Raw genomic sequence first — 22,205 nt, 5'->3', positions numbered from 1 at the left:
TTTTGGCAATCTATAATCTGGAGTTTAGTCTTTATATCTGTAAAGGATATAGGAAACAGCAGTTAGGGAAAAATAATTTGGGGGAAACTGGCTGAACGTTTGAATTGGTAGGAAATGTGATGGCCTCTATGAATTTGCATGTGATTTTATTGGTATCTTGGGGGTTTTATGTATCCCTTGCACAACTGTCAATGAAATAATGTTTCTATGTCATTGCTATATATTCTCCCTAACCATGCTTTGTAAATATCTTTCCCTTATAGACTTCTTTCTTCTGTTTTTATTTGTTAACTCCTGTGTTGCTTGCTCCTAATAACTTATGCAATATTGTTTCTCTCATTTTTTCCGTGTAATGGCATAATAAAGTTAAAAAAAAATAAAAAAATTAAAATATATGACTCTCCCTCCTTTTGTTTCCTGGTATAAAAATGATAGCGTTCCAGTGTGATGCTTATGGTGGGCTTAAACCTTTTCCCAAGCCTCATCAATGCCTCTTCAAAATCATTATACTCCTCTTTATCATTTGGTGTTTCGACTTTGGGTAACTTGGCATTCAGACCCCAAACAATGTAAGAGAATTCCCTTCTACCGCTTAACGGTCATCTTGTGGGCATCAATGGGCAACAAATAGGTTTGGAACTCCTCCACCCACCATTTCAATGGAATTGGAGAATCCCCTTTATTTTGCAAAAACGTTTATGGAAAAACAAATTGCGTGCTTGCTTAGGTGAGGCATAATGAGCCAATAAAAAATACAAAAGGTGGGAGGGATGTCAACTGAGTTCTAAGATGTATAAATGTAGGTGAAAATCAGCCTGAAATTGGTAGGGAAGCACAGTCACCATTTAAGGTACTAAAACATAGATGAAGAAAAGAAAATCCCTCAAGGGTTAACTGTGAAAGTTGTGGGAATTCTGCTTAGAACGTTCTGCAGATCTTATGACATGTGTCCCAACACACATTGGAAGCACCAGACAAGACTTTGAAGAAACGGCAGGAACAGACTTTCAGAGGGGTTTTCCTAAGAAGCTCTGAAGCGAGTTTGGCCGCGGACTGCAAGAGGCAGGTTAGTCACTGAGGAGGAGGAGGCAGAGATTTACTTCAGCTTGGGTGCAGTTTGTACAGGATGCATAAGGGAGAGATACAGCCAAGCGGAATGGTCAAGACTGCGGTTTTCATGGAGAATCTCAAGGAGACTGCAGCAACAGCTTTCACTGATCTCACCTACCGGACAGGCAAGATCTGAGGAACGCTCAGTACGTTGATCAAGCGATGTGCAACTGCTCTCATCACAGATGGGGGCACCACTCAAAACTGCTGAAAGAACTTGAAGAATTCAATGGTGTGGATGCGCAGCCATCCTCTGTGCCAATTTGCGCATGATACAACGCTAAGCAATTGGGGAGTAAAGTTTTTACTGAGTACGTTCTGAGACCACATCCATACATAAAATGTTGCCTGTACCGTTACTCGTTATATCACTTCAACCACCAACGTTCCATGGGACAGACGTTTTCATGGACAGTGAAGGCAGAGTTTACAGAGGGAAAAATGGGAGGGAACCACCAATATAATAATAAAATGTAGAATAGTACACAGTATGTTGTGAAACACATAACAGTTGTAACACACAGGAATGATCTTCAGTGCTTACCAATCATCTTCAGAATAGCTATATTTGTCAGCCTCTGGGCAATTGCTAGACAAGAAGTAGAAGAGTGGAAAAAGAGATGTAACCAAAGAAAGAAAAGAAATGAGACAGAAGATACATTACAAGAACAATATATAGATAGCTACCTAACAGACAGTAAAAATATTTCTGATGGACGCAGTTATTTTCTTGAAGAATCTTCACCTCTTAAATAGGTTTTCTTCCAGGTTCCAGAATGGAAATGGAAATTCTTCCAGGTTCCAGAATGGAAAAAAAACCGTAGCGTAACACAAAATGATGCCCACCCCGTGCCCCTTTTTTAGAATGTGATGAGGGGCTCCCAAGTTTCCCATATTTCACAGATATACATTGGCCATGGGCTGAATGGGGATCCCTTGCAGCATTGAGGGCCCCTTGGGGGGCTGGGGTTCCTCTGCGCTGCAGGGGCTTGCATTACGCCCGTTTTCAATACTCAAATTTGTCTTACCATAGATACTCAACAATGCTGTGAACCAACCCACGAATCACTGGGAGGTAGGCTATTAAGATACATATGGCAAACAACAGCAACTTTGCTCTTATGATTTTAACCACCATCCGCCAGAGGAGGCGTCTAGGGGTAAGTATGGTAGGGGAATTAAGTATATAAATTAATAATCTGCTGAAGGATAGATGGTTCATTAGACTCAATACACCTTCAGTCTCTTATCTGAATCAATACAAATTCATGTGTGTTGGTACTTCATCTCTTCAAAGGCTCTTAAGGTAGGTCCTAATAATTTGAACGGTCAGATTTGATGACATGCAGAAATATACAACCCTCAGTCGACTTTCAGGCTACAATTAAAGTCGTAATACTATCAGTAAACAATAGCGGCAATGACCTCCTCAGAGGTATGACAGAAAACCTTTATTACCCAAAATCAGTAATACATGTTTCTAAGTCACTGCCCGACTCCATTCAGAATTTAACAACAATACTCATGCCATGATTATCCTACCGTGTCTACCACTACATGCCAATATTGTCAAGTGTGAGTGGATGGCAACCAAGAAGAGCCTTAGCTTGCACACAAAATTACGATATTAAAGATTGTCTGGGGGACAGAGCTAGCACCAAGATGGCACCAGACGTGTGAGCTGCGAGCTCTCCCCTCTGTGAGGAGAAAGTGGGCCCACTCGTGGATCGGGCCACAATCTCTGAGTGAGTGCAACCCTCAGCGTCTGGCGCCTGGGTCCAGAAAGATGTGGTGAGTGTGAGAAATGGGGGCAACTGCACGTCGGTCCCCCACAACAGCTACAGCAACAGGTCTGGCCCTGCTACAAGGCCCGAGGCACAGGGGCCTTGGAGATACTGCGGCACCAGGACCCTCTCTGTTGTGCCATGTAGAGCCTCTGAGGAGGCAGGGATTCCATGAAAAGGTGACTGAGCTGGTGGGCCCATCCTCCTGCAAACCTCAATCCCCCAAACCTCCCCTACAGTCGATCATCAAGTGTCAAATGTCCCATGTGAGCAAGGAGGGGTGCTCGTTAGGCCCTCCTTATTTATTTATTTAACTCAATTCTAAAGCACATCTGTCACCCAACAGGTATCCTGGCACTACTGTATCTACTGAAGGAGGAAACAATTGCCCTATATTAATTTCTAAGCCATGCAGATACGCGCCAGTGTTACAAGGGGAAGAGCCAAGTTTTGAGACCCTTCCTGAACTACAGGTTGGTGGAGAGTCTCTAGGTGTCCAGTAGTTGATTCCAGAGTCGGGCTGCTTCAATGGAAAAGGCCTGTCCTCCTTGTCTAGTTCGTCTATATCTAGCCACACATGCCAAATTGGCAAAAGCGGAACGCAGGCTTCTCCCAGGGACATACCAGTTTAATCTAGTTTTTAGAGGTGTCAGGACAGAACCATGCAAGGATTTAAAAACAATACAAAGGGACTTAAAACTGTATTCTTTGTTTCAGTGGTAGCCAGTATAGATCTTTCAATGCCAGCGATACTGAGGCCCTTCTTGGCCTGTTCAGTGCTAATCCGGCTGCTGCTGTTTGGACCCACTGAAGCCGACCAATCAAATAGTCTGGAGTCCCAAGCAGAAAGGCATTGCAGTATCTGACTGCTTAAAATCACACTGCGAACTACCAATGCTCTTGAAGCGTTGGGTAGCTGAGGGAGAATCTTACGTAGTGCTTTTATTGAGACCAAGCAGGTGCGTGCTGTCTTACTGACGCGTGGTTCAAAGCTAAGTCTCTTGTCAAAAGTAATTACCATATTTTTGACAACCTCCAAAGGTATCAGAGCCTATTTGCAAGATAATGGCCAGAAGTCATATGGAAGTGAGGCTGGAATTTGTCGCTGGATAGCATAAGAGTCTTATCTCAGGGAGTTTGATTTGAGTCAGTTGGTTATGTCATTCATACAGTTGTGAAAACCGTCTGATGTCCCTGAAAGATCTCCTTCTAATGATAAAATTAGCTGAGTATCATCCATGTAGATTACCAGCATATTCTTTTGAGATTTGATAAGTGAGATCAGAGGGCTCATATAGATATTAAAAAGTATAGGACTGATTGATGAGCCCTGTGGAACACCATATTTAACAGTCCTGAACTCAGAACGGAAAGCAGAGAGGGATAATGCCTGCTGTCTGTCCACCAGATATGAACGCAACCATTTTGACACTGAGCCCTTAATTCCAATAGAGGATAGCCTGTCCAAAAAGGTGCTATGATTTACCGTATTGAATGCGGAGGAAAGATCTAATAAGATCAATACCACTAAATTACTATTGTCTACACGCATTCTAAGTTCGTACATAACAGTAAGCAATGCTGTTTCGGTCCCATGGCCTGGGTAAAACCCAAATTGCTTTTTCTCAAACATCGAGTTAGCTTACAGATAAAGGGATAGAGTTTTACTCACATAGCGTTCCAAGCTTTTTATGGGGTAAGGGAAAAGAGAAATAGGCCTGTATTTACTTAAAATTCCAGGGTCCAAAGAGGCCTTCTTTTTCAAAGGTGTGATCAGAGCTCTTTCCCAGGCTACTGATACCTGCCCCTTATATAGAGATTGGCTAATAATTTGCCACAAATATGAGAGAATTTAATCAGCCAGTTCTTTGCAAGGACAAGGGTCTAGAGAGGAGCCTGCGGGAGCGGCCAAAGCCGGGTTACTAAATTGATCTTCTGTTAAGTAGCCAAAGTGTTCTAATTGACTTGACTGCTCTGCGTATACTCCGTCCAAGGGGGACTTGACCACTGTAGTCTCTAATTAAGGAGCACTTGTACATGTAGAGGGCATGGTTAATGCATTGGGGCTGCATTTCATCAATAATATTATTGATTTTCTCCTCCAAGAATACTGTGAGTTTATAGCAGAGATCCCGGGTGGCTGATATCGACTGATTTTAAATATCAGGGTTAGACAATCCACGCAGCATTTTGACCACTTCTCTAGTGCTGTTGGGTGCTGCCAAGATAGCGCTAGCGAAGTGTTCCTCTTCTGCTTTTGAGATTGCAGTCTTATATTTCCTTAAAACAGATTTTAGAGTTAACTTTCCCTCTTCTCCATATGAACTGCGCCATTTCCTTTCAGCATTTTTACAAGCCAATTTGAGATCTTTCAATTCGGCATTGAACCAGTGAGCTGAAGTTCTCCGTAAAGTTTGAGATTCTTTGATAAGGATGGTCTGGTCTAAAGTGTCTCTAAAACTATTTTAGAAATTGTGATAATTTTCCTCTACTGTTCTGTCCTCCTTGAACACGGAGGATAGGTCAAACAAAGGCTTGTCCCTGGGTGATTTTTAGGAATTGTTTCCATGCTCTGCCATAGCGTTTGGCAGGTTGCAAGGCTTTTTGTAAGGTTACATTTTTGATTTGTAAAGACAATTTCACCAAAACATTATCTATCCAGCACATAGGGAAATGCTCTCAACTGTAGCCAGGTCCTGTGATGAAAAAATAAGGTCTAAAACATGGCAGTCTTGGTGAGTTTGTCTCGGCGCCAATTGTTGCAAGCCCAATTTATCACATGAACCAAGGAGATCTCTTAGTGCAGGTTCAGGCTTCACCCAAAATGAGGAACCTTGTATTGGCCAGTCATGCTACCAAAAATGTTGATTAAGGATTGAAGGTAAGGGTTTGATGGACCGGGAGGACAGTAGCACAGTATGCCTGAAAATACATGACCTTTATGTTTTTTTGGAGGGAAAACCCAGAAGCTCAGGGCCTGCAACTTGATCTAGGCTAAGTGGGCCAAAGTCCCATTTTTCTTTAGAGATTAGGCCACTCTGCCTCCCTTTTTCTGCTCACGTGGTTTATGAAACGTCTTGTACCATAGTGGGCAAGCTAAACCTAGGTCGACCTCTGAGTCCATGGTCGTCCAAGTCTCTGTCATAAACAGAGCATCGAGGTCTCTTTAAAATACAATAGCTCCAAAATCCTACCACAGTAAGTTAAAAGTTAAATGTTTTTCTCTAAAAACTTCGTTTTAGCACCGTGTTTTACAATTAACAACCATCAGATTCAATACATTTGGTTCTAGAATGCACCGTTTAGAAAACTTCGTTATAGCAAGATATTCAATCTAGTAGCAGTTAGTTTAGCGTTAGTCATTTTAAAGTGAGGGTGACAACAAATTATCGCACAATTCCTCAAGTTACTGGCGCGTCCGCGCCTGCATTTCAAATACTAAAGTCTGCTCTCCTCCTAATGAGGATGACTAGACTGCTAACCAAAATGGCGGTCAATGGTGGTCCGCTCTAACATGCGGAAAAGCACCACAATGCTCTGGCGTTTTATTCAGTGAAGAGTTTTCATTAAAATACAGAAATCCAGTGTTTTGGACTGGTGGTGCTGCGGGGGACCCGTGGTGAGCCAACCCTGCATGAAATAACATATTTGCTGGTGATTCCTGTGCCCCTCACACTGGTGGAGCAGTCTCTGTGGCCTGCTTGATCTATTAACAACTAGCAAAGGTGCACGTTCATCTATGGGTTCTTGGTTGGAGGAGATCATGAACAAGGCGGACCACCCATCTGATTCTATTTTAAAACAAAATCGAATTAAACTAGTAGAACACGTGTATTCATTACTAATACATAAGCTTTAAAGTAGCATAATCCTCACCTCCCAGACATTGAATATAAAATGTCCTTGCTAATCTAAAGGAAGGCTTTCAATTCTATTAAAGACAAGGAGGCAAAGGTTATCCCAACTGACAAATACGATATGGACATATCTGTTAGATGACCCAACCCAATGAAACCTAGGGAGTAGATATACATTTAGGTATTTTCTCAGAGAATTGTATCTTAAGGGTTGAAATGATATTCTAAATGTACTTTCAGGTAGTAGGTGCCATGCTGTAAGGTTTACTTGAATTGTTTTTTTAGGAAAGGATCAGAAGCAAGATTATGTTCACAGGAAGCAGAAAAGCGGAGTTCCCAGGAAGAAAGAGGACAGGAGCCTAAATAGGAGGGAATACACACAGAGACATAGAATGCTATTGGTTGTTATGGACTACTCTTTTACCCATAACTCTTGGGAAATTTAGTGTGTTGTTGCGGCTGACGAGGGCAGCTGTCTTAAAGTGAAGAAAGAGAAATCATAATATGCATAACCGCATCATTAACAGAATTGAAAACGTTACAGTATACCAGCTAAAAAAATGTATATCCCATTTCTCAAAGCATACAGAGAAGTACATTCTATTTTTTTTTTAAAACAAAAAAAAATGTTAAGTATTTCTGATTAGTAGGGAAAACTTTCATCATGAAGGTCATATATTCCTCCCCCCAAAAAAAAGCACCCCAAAAGAGACGTATTCATAAGTAAGTACTTACCCGTAAGCAATCCCTGCAACTGTGCACTTTTTAAACTGCATCACATTACAGGTAAGGGTACCAGTTTTGTCTGAAAAGATGTATTTGACCTAAAGAAATAAACAATTGAGAATAATGATAACATGAGGGCTGTAAGTAAGGTTACTAACCCCAATAAAGAGAGAGAAGCCCCACGTACCAAAGGGACAAGGTGTTCGCTTAGTCAAAGAATAAGATAAATTCCCTTCGGTAACCAAATAAAATATTTGTTCAACCAATCGTCTCAAATATACCACAAACCATTTGTGTCAATCATATAAAAAAAACATGTACCTATATTTGCAATCAATAAATCAAAAGGAGGGAGAAAGAAGGGGTATGACCCACTCAGCTTCTTTGTCTTAAACGTTTAAATATCAATGGAGAGTGGATCACAGGTCCTGAAAGAACCAGGGTTAATAGCAGCAGTACCAAGTACTGTTAAGAAACCCTCAATCACATGTTAGTTCACAGGTGGAATTCTAGCGGTATGTTCGATTATCCGCTACTTGCTTGACAACGTGACAGCATCATCATCGGGTTAATGAATGCTTCCTCCACCCGGAGGTTAATTCCTCTGGTTTTTTCAGTTGTGATCAGAGAACCGTGTTTGGTGTGTAGTGAAGTGCTATATAATGAGTGAAAAGAAATTTAAAAGACACGAAAAGACCAGTTTGTAATTTTAATGAAACTGGATTCGAGTTAGATTAAAAAATACTTGTCGTGCACAGAATAGACTATTTAGGGTCTAGTGCACTAAAATAATTATGTGTCCAGAAAATAGGTCGACATGTTTCAGCCTTATCTCATGCCCCGAAGGGTCATATAGGCTTTCATCAGGACCCTAGTGTATGTGTAGGAGACTCTTTAATTTGAAGGGATCTCCCTCGTGTAACCCACCAATTGAATAATCAAGGTATTCTTTTCCCCTTTTCCATTCTGAAAAGCTGATTATGCCGTTTTTTAATTCTTTGTAAATAACCTTTAAGTGTGGCTTCAGGGTTCGTCTCCCTGATTTACATTGATTAATATGTTGACAGCGTTCATTTTTTATTAACAATACCTCCCGCTATCTCAGGGAATTTGGGCACGTCAACTATTTAACCTTTCTACCAAATGCACTGCCCGATGTACGTGTTTCGTTTCATTCTTTTCATTTCTTAAAGAGATAGACTTGCCATGATTATGAATGAGACCAATTTGTTGGCGCACAGTCTGATACCATAAGACATTATTCACGTTATGGTTCATTCTTCGCCTAGAATATAGTGCCCCATTGGGACACGTTATCTGCTCGCAATATCTTGACTATCTGGTTGCTGTGTTTTTCTTGTAAAGTCCTTTTTCTTATAATTTGTCATCTTTTAGAAGGGAGGGCTGATTTTGCCTTTTACTGCATATGAATGAATATGATTGGCCAAATTGGTTATGTTACATGTAAAAAGCATTGCCATTTTTATAAATTGCTACGACAGTTGATGTCTCGAATTTTGAACATCCTGACAGCTCACACACGGACTGTATTCCTAACATTTATTTTCTTTCCTTACACCCTTTTCCTTTTTTAGAAATAGGTTCGAATTGAACTCAGATTGACTGGTGAGACAACGGGACTCAGCTTATCAGAATGGAAAAGGGGAAAAGAATACCTTGATTATTCAATTGGTGGGTTACACGAGGGAGATCCCTTCAAATTAAAGAGTCTCCTACACATACACTAGGGTCCTGATGAAAGCCTATATGACCCTTCGGGGCATGAGATAAGGCTGAAACATGTCGACCTATTTTCTGGACACATAATTATTTTAGTGCACTAGACCCTAAATAGTCTATTCTGTGCACGACAAGTGTTTTTTAATCTAACTCGAATCCAGTTTCATTAAAATTACAAACTGGTCTTTTCGAGTCTTTTAAATTTCTTTTCACTCATTATATAGCACTTCACTACACACCAAACACGGTTCTCTGATCACAACTGAAAAAACCAGAGGAATTAACCTCCGGGTGGAGGAAGCATTCATTAGCCCGTTGATGATGCTGTCACGTTGTCAAGCAAGTAGCGGATAATCGAACATACCGCTAGAATTCCACCTGTGAACTAACACGTGATTGAGGGTTTCTTAACAGTACTTGGTACTGCTGCTATTAACCCTGGTTCTTTCTAAACCTATATTTGCAATGCCACAAGACAACCACTGTCTAGTAATGGAATGCCACCTAAATTTTATTAAAAAAATGTTGGAGCCATTAAAAAATGTTAATTATACAGAATTCATATTCATAGTATTAAAAATATATATCATTGTACAATTTTATGTATTACATAGACAGCATATCAATTAATCAAGAGGGAGATGCAAAAATTCATCAAGTATCAAGAACAAATATTATATCACATATATAAATCCTACAAATGGTACATACACTATGTTTGGTCAAAATTATGCTAATTCAAGCAAGAGATTGTCTCCACTCGCTAAGCATTAACGCCAAATCAGCAGAGGTTGGTGAAGATGTCGCAAATCTACATGGTTCACAAAGATCTAATCAACTGGAACTCTAAATATTAAATATTTTGGGTTTGATGTGTGAAGTCCAGGTTGCTATCCTGTTGATGTGCTATTTTTGCACACCAACAAGTTTGAGACTTTGGCTTTCGTTGTGTTATGAGACTGATCTACTAATCAGTTGTGTTGCGAAGTGCCCATTCATAGGATGTCACAAAAAAAACTGTTTCATTGATATCTGTACGAGGCAGAAGCTATTTTGTGCCCCTGGGAGAAAGGCGGCAATACTGGGTTGGAGGTCTGCAAGAACAGCAAACCTCCATCCCTACATTTGCAGTCCGTGCTTGCCAACATTTTTTAAAGCAGGCACTACCTTTACAAATAAAAGTGGATGGAGCTTGCAGTTGCTCGTGTGGTCCCCGGAGGGCAGCTGCAATTTGTAAATCAGATACCATGCAAGGGTGTCCGCTTCTCTTCAATTGTTTGCTACTGCAACTTTGGTCGCAAATCACAATGAGTGGAGACACGGCCCTTTCACATCGTCTGTGGTTTGTAATTTGCAATGAGTCACACAAGGCAAAGTAATAATAATCATATAAATGTACAGTCCATAAACCAATAGAAAAGGGGAACATGTTAAGTCTTGCTGTCTGTGTATATTTCTCATGGATATGTTTTGTTCAGCCTGGATGATAGTGCTATGTTGAAACATTGGTTGTATCATACAGTTGTTGGAGTCAGATCAGTTAGTTGCAAATAATGTGAAGAAAGCTGCCATGCTCCTTGATGGAACATTCATTTACCTTACTGTTATGTTAAACCTGGCATACTTGTCGTGGTTTCCCCTGACTTTTTGCCAACTTAGGTTTTGCTGGCTTTAGGACTCTAGGCACTTTACCACTGCTAACCAGTGCTAAGATACATGATGAACTATGTACTTAAAACATGGCATATTTAAATTACTTATAGATCCCTAGTAAAGTGCACTACTTGTGCCCAGGGCCTGTAAAATAAATTCTGCTATTGGGCCTGCAGCACTGACTCTGCCATCCACTTGAGTAGCCCTTTAAACATGTCTCAGGCCTGTCATCGCAGAGCCTGTATGTGCAGTTTTAAACTGCCATGTCGGCCTGGCAAGATAAGCAATGTCCAGAGAATAGCCAACATGTGTATCACCCCTTCCCTGAGCGCTGACCTGAGGCTTTCACAAGGCATAAGTAAATGAATACATAAATGTGTAAGGTCGTTGGCTCGGTACGTGTTAAAAACCCCTTAAAGACTGGGCAGCATGGTCACTGTTCAGTCTGGCCAACGGGAACCTTTGGCGGTCTGCAGAGGTTCCAAATCTGCCCTATCTTTAAGGGATTTTGGAACGTACCGAGCCAACGACCTTACACATTTGTGTATTCATTTACATACACCTTGAGAAAGCCCCAGGCCTGCACACCGGGAAATAGCAAAGCATCTGTTCTTTGGACATTGCTTTTTATCTTTAATAATCACTCTGGAATATTAGAAGAATTCAAAATGCTCGTTACTTTGGATTCACTTTTCCATATTGGAAGCATAATACGAAAGACTATTCAGTTACCTAGCTCTGTCCTTCACCAATCTTATGGAATTTGCTCTAATGGGTTAGGAGTTTTCCATTTTGGACATCTGGGTCCTATTTGATAGTAGCAAAAACAACAGTTGATGGACAGAATGCAGAACAACGTCATACATTCACCCCAGTACAGAGATCTGGGCCTAAATCCATCGTTTTTTTGCTCTCCATGCCATTCCAGTTTGAACCCAGCCATATGCAAATCAGTCTTGACCCGTTGCCTCATGGGAACAGTCCAGCCCGAACTGCCAAGCCAGGTCCTCCCTGGACTGGAACCAAGCATCCTAGGACCGGTTTCGGGGTTTCACCCCTCTTCAGCCAGAATAGCTTGATTCCAGTGGCATGGAGAGCACGGGACTCACGTCTGAGCATACCCGTCCCACTCTGGGTGACAAATGCAAAAACAACAGTTGATGGACAGAATGCAGAAAAATGTCATACATTCACCCCAGAACAGAGATCTGGGCCTAAATCCATCGTTTTTTTGCTCACCATGCCATTCCAGTTTGAACCCAGCCATATGTACCACTTTGTTCGCCATAAGTTGGCAGGGTATGCTCAGACTTGAGTCCCTTGCTCACTTTGCCACTGGATTCAAGCAAGCCTGGCTGAAGACGGCTGAAATGCCAGAAACCGGTCCTAGGAAGCTTGTTTCCGGTCCAGGGAAGGCATGGCTTGGCAGTTCGGGCTGGACTGTTCCCATGAGGCACAGGGTCAGACTGATTTGCATATGGCCATGTCTGAACTGGGGTGGCAGAGTGGGCTAAAGAACGGTGATGGATCAAACCCAGATCTGTTGACTGGGTGTGAGTGTTTGATTGGTTCTGATGCTCCGTCCATCACCACCCCCTTTTGTACCGCTTTGTTCGCCATAAGTTGGCAGGGTATGCTCAGACGTGAGTCCCTTGCTTACTTTGCAACTGGATTCAAGCAAGCCTGGCTGAAATGCCAGAAACCGGCCCTAGGAAGCTTGTTTCCGGTCCAGGGAAGGCATGGCTTGGCAGTTCGGGCTGGACTGTTCCCATGAGGCACAGGGTCAGACTGATTTGCATATGGCCATGTCTGAACTGGGGTGGCAGAGTGGGCTAAAGAACGGTGATGGATCAAACCCAGATCTGTTGACTGGGTGTGAGTGTTTGATTGGTTCTGATGCTCCATCTATCACCACCCCCTTTTGTTCCTATTTGATAGTATCCATTAAACTAGGACGGACCAATCCTGGGATAGTTCACCCCTTCAGCCATTCAAGTGTCTCTGAATACATGTCTGGGGTGGGTGACACCTGGGCTTTGTGCATTTCCTCCAGACAGCCACACACAAAGGGAGCTTAGGTGTGGTTGATCGGCCAACTACATCCTGATGGGCCATCCTGGGCATGATAGGAGGGAGGAGCTGACACACTTAAAACAGCTGTGTCCCGACCTCACACAAAGGAGTGCTTAACCCCTGTAGTGAGTCGGGAACCAGGCCAGGAAGGGCAGGGACACTGTGCATTTCAAATGCATCTCTTTGAAGTCTCCACCGCTTCAAAGGCACAACTGGGTATAAGTGCTGGACTTCTCACACCACCAATGCAGAACACTTCTGGCCCTGTGGATACTCTGTCAGGAAGATGGACTGCTGTGCTGCTGAAAGGATTGTCACTCTGCTGGACTCTGCAGGACTCCTGCTCTGCTTTGCTAACCTGCTGCATGCTGCCCTCCTTGCCCGAGTGTGAGAAGGATTGGACCTGCATCTCTACACCCCATAACCAAAGAGACACCAAGGGCTTGCTGGCTTGCCTCCTGTTCTGAAGTCTTAAGGATATCAAAGACTTCAATCCACCCCCAACAGCATTTGGACTCTGCCATCTGAGAGACTTGTCCTGCCAAGCGGTGCCAATCCAGTCCTGGGCCCCTAGAAAGGACTGCAAAGTGCTGTAACTGTACAAATCCATCCATCGCTGTCGCTGCACCGGTCGGAACCAAAGCATCTTCCTCGACGCCGATGCATCGTCGCTTCGGAGACATCGTATCGCTGGCTGGGCGGCTCGCCAATGACACATCCTACAATAGGAGGATGCGATCACTATGCATCCCTTATTGGGCTGCTCAATGACAACGCATTGCCTAAGAATCCTGTACTTAGGCGCTGACGCATCCTCTCCTGCTCCACGCATCTCGGCTCCATCAACAGCGCAGCCAAGGTGCTTTGCAGAGAGTCAAGGCTGGTCCCTGTATGCGACCCGCGCTCCATCACAGTCAGCTTGAACTTGAACTGGATTTGACCTGGTCTAGAGCCACCAGCTGGCCCCGGTTGGCGCTTTATGCTTTTAAGCACTACATTTCAGTTTAATCTTTAAAAATTCATAACTCCGGCTGTATTTATTGAATTATTTAGGTTGTGGGCTTGTTTTGTTCATTACATTAAGCTCTATTGTTCTAAGCAAGTGTGGTATCTTTTTGTGTGGTGTTTTCACAGTTTGGCTATTTGAAGTGTTGCATAAATACTTTATACATTGCCTCTTAAGTGAAGCCTGACTGTTCACTGCCAAGCTACCAGAGGCTGAGCCCAGGTTAATTTAGGGTATTTATCTGACTTACCTGACTAGGACTGTGGTTCCTACTTTGACACGGTCCATACCTCTGCAAACCAGAAACCCAATTTGTAACTTTTATAATTGTTTTATATAGTGGGACTTAACCCAGGAGGTTTTCAGAGCACTACATAATATGCAATATTTACATTATATGGAGATGAAAATACAATTTATTGTACCTTAACTAATATGATTTTTTTGTTGAAGATTATTAAAGACGGGGTCTCTACACTGGGTTGGATTTATATTTGGACATTTTCATAAACATTTTAAATGGCTACATATTTATTAATAAAGGTGGTGACATTACCCCCACCGATAGTTCTTATAAAGGATCAGTACTATAAGAGATATTTGGAGGAGCAATTTTGCAACTGTGAAATAGGCATTATCAGAGTAAATGAAAAGTCTCATAAACAAGTAGTTTACATTAGGCATACATATGGTCAGTAAAGCGACTCAATGCCTAAGAGTACTTTGCGCATTGAAGAACAGCAGCATGTTTAGTGGTTATATTTGTGTAAATAACGAGCAATGAAGCAGGGCTTCTGAAGGAACCTCGCGGCAACAATCCTCAATACATTCTGCGTGAAACAACATAACTGTAAATTTCAGGGCTTCATAGGTTTTGTTCCATGATCCATTGGGCCTTATTCACAAAGGCAAATTTACACTTGTTCGCAAGTTTACGATTGTTTGCTATTAACAAAGGTATTTTACTAGTATTATCTTTACGACTGTAGAGTCTCCACACATAGAAAGCTAGGACAGTCCTATAGTTTTGTGTGCAGAGACTCCACAGTCATAAAGATGCTACTCGGAAAATGCCTGTGTGAAAAACAAACAGTTGTAAACTTACACAAATGTGTAAATTTAACTTTGTGATTCAGGCCCCAACTGTGTTTTTTCAGTTAGTCAGTTACATGTTAGAGAATTAGTGATAGCAACTTAGTAATATTTCTATCACCCTCTTCATAGGAATGCCTTTTGTGAACCTTAAATGCCACCAGTTGACGCTTCTTGTAGGCGTGGTCCACAAGTTCTGAACCCCAAGTTAATTTCCATAGGGAAAAGCCATGTGTTTTTTTGCTGCTATCCGAATGAGGTAAAGCAAATGTAAACATTTTGACATTTAAATCACCATTTTTAATATACCAAGTGTGCCAATCAATAAGTAAAAAAATAAAGGATTCTAACTGGAAATAACTCCATTAGTCTAATGTTGATATGTAGATGCTCTGAGTAGCTAACAAGATGAGCATTCTCATAAGCTTGTCACAAATGAAAGTTTTTGTTGCATCCCGAAAAACATGTGAGGTGTTCTAGGTGACGATGGGCATCCTCCGAATGCAAAGAGGATGTGGGGATGTTGGCAGATCACAGATGTTCAGACAAATCCCAAAAATAGAAAAAAACTTTTATCACAAGCTGACATTTTATATTCAGCGTCCTAAGAGGAGATCAATGAACCAAACAGCAAATTTTTTCATAGATCTATATACATTTTTCAGGTCATGAATCCAGTAGAAAAAGAAAAGAAAAATTAAACTGCATATGAGCAAATGCCATGCAGAGAGAGCACTCTAAACAAATGGGCTGGTCTCAAGGCATCGCTGATTTGGGCAGGATGGGTGCATGGCATGTTGCTAGTCCGTTAGCGTACAGCCTGATAAGTATGGTTAAAAGCAATGCTCAACTGGTGTGCGTTGCAGAGGGCCTCACCTTAGGGTGGGTAGGATGGGATGGCCCGGCCCAGAGGATTCTGTGCACGGCCAAAAACCCTGTGCAGCCAGTTCAAGGAGACAGGGCGGGGATGTATGGCCAAGGAACATGCATGGTTGAGTTGTACATGGTCCAAAGCCCACTGCGCTTGGAAAGCCTCACCTTCTCGTCAGTTTCTTAATAGGACTTAAGGTGCACATTTAAATACTTGTGCCTAATACATTAAACACTCTACCAAAACGGTCCACGTTCCTTTTCCTTGCACAAGTCATTTTAGAGTCCCATTGGAACCCTCTGTTCCTCTTTAGATAATCTCTTTATACTCCATGGAAGTAAAGAAAAACCCAAGCATTGGCAAGGCCAAAAAGTCCAGCAATTACTACGTTTTAATCTCTTTTTATCTCCTGCTACTTGCCCTGGTAGGAGGTGCACTAAAGTTTAATAGCTCGTGCTGCTTGCTTCTGAGCAGCGCTCCATGCACCGAGTCTTTCTTCCACAAATTTAGCACTGACCCTATTCCTGGTTTTGTCCCTGGTGTACCAAGTCAGGGATTTCACGACCAACTGCAGGGGTGACACCTTCACTCTGATGGGGAGAGATGTTATGGTGTACAGAAGCTAGACATGGAGACATCGGTCCAGCACACGAAAAAAAAACAGTATGCATCTGGGGTGTAATTAAAGCGGATTTAAATAGTTTTCCTGTGCACTGCCAACTATTGCTGTGTGTGTCGGGTGTTTTACAGCTGTGCCTCCAAAGCATGCACTCCCACGCCCTTCTCAGAACACTGGCTCCTCTCAAGAACTCTCAAGATGTACTGGTGCAATCCACCAGGGTGAAGAAGGGTGTAAATCGGACAAAGGATTACAGACTAGGTTGTGGTTCACATATGCAATTCGCAAATGGTGTAACTTGCCCCTGGAAATGCAGACATGATCTTTCCAACCCAAGCTGCCCATGGTCAGGGACTGTACTCAGCAACTGTCTCCATATGATAATTACCCCTCCCCTCTCCCCACAGGAAACAGCGGCCCTAGCTGTAGCGCAGGCGAGGGAAGCACCGGAGAGTGTGCTTGTGTCTAAGGTCACCTGGTGAAAGGAAGGGAGGAAGAGGAGCCGAGTGCAGTCTGCCTGCACCGATTACACTCACTGAAGGCTTCCCTCCAGTCATTTACTCTCAACAAGTAACCATTGTATAGCTCATCATTGTGACCCCGGTGCACTACCACTGTTTTTTTCACAGAACAATACTATACTAGATAGTACCTTCTGTATTATACAGAGGTACAGCTTTCCCCATAAACAGTAATGCAGCTTACTTCAGAGGTACGGGTCTTCCCATACACACAGCAGTGAGTACTGCTTGCTCAGAACCAACCACTCACGCATTGGGACAAACAGCACATAGCGCTGCTCAAACACAGCAGAAAAACATGCTGTAAAAATAGGTTTACCATAGCATTTCAACGCCATTCCTTTCTAAATTTACAGTACATAAAGCTAAGAAGGAGCTTGTGTTGTGTGCACAACGTTAGCCCATAACAGTAGGAGAGGTGTTTGTTCGGAAACAAAACTAGCAGATGCATCGGAAGAGCGGTATCTTTGCAGGATGTCGCCATATGCATCCTGCCTCCAAATGGAGCATATACCCAGCGGGCTGGTAGTTGGGGGGGGGGGTGTAGGCTCTAGCAGCACGTACTGTGTGTGCCTTCAAATGCTTATATGTTAAACCACCAGTTTGTACGGCTGGATTGCAAGAACAAATAAAGCAAGACTCTTCGTACACGAATCACTGCCTTTTCATCAAGTGTGGGGGCCGTGAAGTGGCAACCGCATGATTAAGGAAAACGCTGCATTACAGCACAGAGGGTGGGGGGACGGCTCAGACCCTGAAGCTGGCGAGGGAAGCAACAATATAAAGACGTGGGAAGGGTGGGTGTATGTGTAAGCAAGGACAGCGCATGGGGAGGGGGACGGGGAAAATAAGAAACACGACATGAACAAGTTAAACCAGAAAACATTAACACAGGCTGGAATCAAAGAAAAAAAACAGTCCCCCAAAACAACCCATAACCTCAGAAGTGTAACAATACAAGTAATAGGGCCAGTCGCCATGGGAGGGAACCAAGCACTTAAAGGAGGGACAAATAAAACCAATGCACTACTGAAAGGCAAGGATTTCAGAACAGCACAGAAAAGAACAAATGAAAAACGATGGGCGTGCTCGAAGCCCACATAGTAGATACAGCATTCTGGAAGAGAAAGTGCAATCGCTGCCTAGGCGAGATCTAATAAAGCAAGGGATCGGTGGGGCACACATTCTTCTATTGGAAATCAAAGGAAAACCTCCATATTAAAGTCAGGAAAGATTTGAAATTCCCTCTTTTCTGACAGTCTGATACTAGCAGGCCATCTGTGTTAGTGCGGCGGCTACACAGAGAGGCTCTTGAAACTAGGGTATAAACAATAAGATTCATATTAATTAAATTACTTTTTTGCTGCTTTGCATTAACGAGTGGGGCTAGGTCACTAAATGATGAATGATGACAGACATCATAAAGGCCTCAAACGTGCTTCTTTTTTGGTGCAATTAAGGGGAGGTCTCAAAACCACCAGTCAATGCTGCACACCTTCTCTTGCCCACCTCACGTCACTGACGCTGAGTTTCTGATCTTTTTGGTTCTCTACTGGTATGCACTATTGCCACTAATTGTAACTGAAAAATAAACTGCAAGTTTCTGAATGCTCACATGTTGGCTATTACTGTTGCTAAGTAAAGCACTGGAGTCCCCTCTGGGTTAGGTTTACACCTCATTAATAAAAGACAAATGTCTTGCATGCAAAAGTCACATATCATGTGTGCCGTGCTTCGAATATGGGATCTGCAGAAAACTGCAGAGCAAAAAGCATGTGTACCTACCGTCACACATTTAACAAGCCTACCGCCACACATTTAACAAGCTACCGCAATGCGGTTTGGTAACAACAAATTACACAATCACAATTTCTTTTAAATGTAGTTGTTTTTCTCCAGGGTTCATGCAGCAAAACTCTTAGGAACAGTAATATAAAAAGCATAGGTATCTACCTGCCCAAGTTCTTCATTGAGATTTGATGTCCGGGCCATTGCAGAGGTATCTGTTGGTTCGTAGTGCATGTCCATGTCCTAAAGAAAAAACACAGTAAATGCTCGTAATTTCCAGTCAGATCATTAGTATAACATGCTTACCAAAAAACACAATAGAGAGTCAAGAGCTACGATAAACAGTACACTGAAAATCTCTGCCTTACACTGTACTAAAACATTTTATTTTGGGCAAACAACAAGCCACATTTAAAAATGGCTTGCAAGGTAGAAGGTCCAGAGTTGAGTGTGAAAAGAGGTTTTGCCTTCATGTTTCTACTTGGTCCCTGGCTTCTTGGCTGCCTATGTAGACCTTCTAAAAGATACAAACATCAGGGAGCAAAATTTAAGCTCTGAATTTCCAATGCTCCTGTCCTATACTAAAGGGCCCACTTTGTCAGGGAATCCCACTGAGACCCTGCTCTTCAAGACATGAAAGGAGATCTGTGACCCTGAAAAAAGTTATCAGATGTGTCCATGCTGGGGGCTCCAAATAGCTGCAAAGGCAGATGTGGCTTGGTTCAGGATGGTAGCTGACAAACCTAGAAAGTGCAACTGAGACGAGAACCTGTATGAGTGAAGTAAGGTGGGCTGATGTGCATCCAGGGGCATGGCGGCTGTGGTATGAGAATGACAGCAAAGGCAAGGTAAAGTGAGTAGACAATCACTTTTAGGACACACTGAAAAATATACAGCCTATATACCACAGCTAACACCTTTTATTTTCATTTGAGAGTTTTCATTGCAGGCAGCTTCATTCTACAGGAAGATGAAAGGAGACATCAGATAAAAAAAGCTAGCAAAAATATACTAAGAATGCAGATCTGCCCGATAACTTGCAGCTCCAGAAAGCCACATTCCATTTCTTGTAGTTTTAAGACCAATCGCTGTTCTCTTTGAATAATTCAAGAGTCAGTGATTGATTAATATCTATAATCTTGTCTAAAAGCAGGCATTCAGGTGTTGCGGCAGGAAAGACCTGAAGGAATAGTACAGTGTTCAGTTCCTTCCTAAAATGGTCTTGCTCTTGTACGAGGACTGGGTTTAAACTGTTCCACAAACTAAAGAAAGAGAGATGGCCCCACACAACGGGGACAGGGCACAGTTACAGAAAATTACGTTTAGTCTCCCCTCTGAGAACTGTCCACACACATACACTTTACATTCACATCTCAATCACCTAAAGATATTTTCAAATCCAGTACTGCAACAATATTGCAAGGATACAAAGATTTATTATTATATTTTAAAAAATACATTACAATGTGTGCATGTTACAGCTCTTGATAATTATCACGATGAACATTAATTCAGATAATTACAACAGTTGTAAAAAGATTTAAACAAATATTTAAAAAGTATATTATCTTCGCAGTACGGCGCAACACAATTTAATACATTACAAAAAAAATAATTAACTCAAAAAAAAGTAGAGAAACAAAAACAGACAATTGTCTATATTTACAAACTGATCTGTTAAATCTGCAGTAGGCAAATACTTCATGTGGTGTCCAAATCACCATCTACTAGATCCACAGTCCCAATGTATTCAGTATTTCAAATTATGTAGTAAATATAATATTACATCTTTGGATCCTTGCAGTATTATTGTGGTACTGGATTTAAAAATATTTTTAGGTGATTGAGGTGTGAATGCAAAGTGTACATGTGAGTGGACAGTTCTCAGAGGGAAGACTGAACTTAAGTTTCTTTAAACGGTTCCAAACATGAGGACCTTGTGATCCGACGTTTCCCAGTAGCCCTCTTCTTGGTGAAAGGGACAGGGTGAGCCAACAGTCTGAAACTGCTTTCAATGGGTTGCAGTTAATTTCCAGTAATGGTTAGTTTGATAGGATATTTGATGCACCAAGCCCAGTAGGCTCTGTTCATTAGACAAACCGTCCTGAAAATTACTTGTTGTTCCACTGGCGGCCAGTATGTGAAACAGAGAGCTGAATTGTGCGTTCCATCTTTTTCCTGCCATGGACAAGTACTGCTGCTCAGCTTTGTCCCAGCTACAGTTGACTTATAACGTTTTTCCATGTGGCATGGGTGCATATCATTACAGTAAACTAGACCTGGTAGTCTACAACCACAGATGTAATCCACTGTGTTATATTCTGACTTTGCAAAGCACAGCAAAGTGACAGTGCACAATCTTCAGGGAATTAACTAGAAGAATGAATAAGAGTATAGGTCAAAGGTGATTTCTAGATTCTTTACTTTGGTTGAGGAACTGATGGACCAACTAGCATTAGTGATCACTAGATGTGTACCTCGCTTGATTTAAGGTTTCCAAAAGAATAGACTTCTGTCTTTCAACAGGTAAGGAACACATTCTTGGACATGGATGAGGCAGTCAGTAAATTGGCCCCCTGTTAAGACGATTACTATATGTGCATTATCAGCACATTTCTCAAATAATTGGTCAATAATGTCGGCTAAAGAATGTTAGTGTAGGCTAGAGAATGTAAGTACACACTAGCATGCCAAAAAGATGATCCACAAGGAACAGGCATGCGATGTTGTGGTTTTCCAATGAGAACTGACATGTTTACTTGAAGATTACAATACATAAGGAGTAGCTAGATCCACTTCCCGAAGATGCCCCTGTACTCCTGGATGTTTTCTACAGTACAGAGTGATTAACAATGTTATAGGCTGGAGCAGCTGTGGTCCGTGCAGGTAACAGCAGTGGGGCCGGGTGGAGGGGGATTCCAACGGACGATGCAAAGCGAAAGTTGAATATATAATTCATTTTCGCTTGGCATCGTCTGTCGCAATCCTCCCCCACCCGGCCCCACCTCCCCACCGCTGTTACCTGCACGGACCGCGGCTGGGCTGAAGAGTGAGAAGGCAAGGATGATGGTTGTTTCTCATCATTGGCCCTCATTATTGTCTTACATATGTCAATATATGTAGATTCACCAACTCTGGTTGGTCTGAAGCCTAACTGCTGGTCCTCCAGCAGGGATAATTAATTGCTGTACTGTTGTAGCTGTATGGTTACCACCCTCTGAAGTTTCTGTAACTTATGCAGGGGGTTCAAGACTGGTTAAAAGTTTAAGAAGTCATTCTCAACTGTGTTGGACATTTTTTTTTCTTTCAGCACAGATAGTAGGGTCTTTTTAGGTCTCTAGCCAGGACTTTTTGAGTTTACTAAA

At 42.2% G+C, this 22,205-nt stretch overlaps 1 protein-coding gene across 6 annotated transcripts in view; it reads right to left on the bottom strand.

Annotated features, from left to right (window-relative positions):
* ATP8A1 (ATPase phospholipid transporting 8A1) overlaps positions 1–22,205 on the bottom strand; it is a 1,017,459-nt gene that overhangs the window by 548,422 nt on the left and 446,832 nt on the right. For 3 of the 6 annotated variants that reach the window (XM_085642166.1, XM_085642167.1, XM_085642170.1), the window contains 3 exons: positions 19,006–19,083; positions 7,487–7,575; positions 1,655–1,699 (listed from right to left, as the gene is read on the bottom strand). In XM_085642166.1, the coding sequence (XP_085498292.1) occupies positions 1,655–1,699; positions 7,487–7,575; positions 19,006–19,083 (212 nt within the window). The remainder of the gene's footprint in view (positions 1–1,654; positions 1,700–7,486; positions 7,576–19,005; positions 19,084–22,205) is intronic. The other 3 variants (XM_085642168.1, XM_085642169.1, XM_085642171.1) reach the window with 1 other exon arrangement.

This window comes from Triturus cristatus, chromosome 2_2 (assembly GCF_964204655.1).
Source record: "Triturus cristatus chromosome 2_2, aTriCri1.1, whole genome shotgun sequence".
Taxonomy (NCBI): Eukaryota; Metazoa; Chordata; class Amphibia; order Caudata; family Salamandridae; genus Triturus; species Triturus cristatus.
Note: the sequence above shows the minus strand (reverse complement) of the source record. Positions and strands in the feature narration are given on the sequence as shown.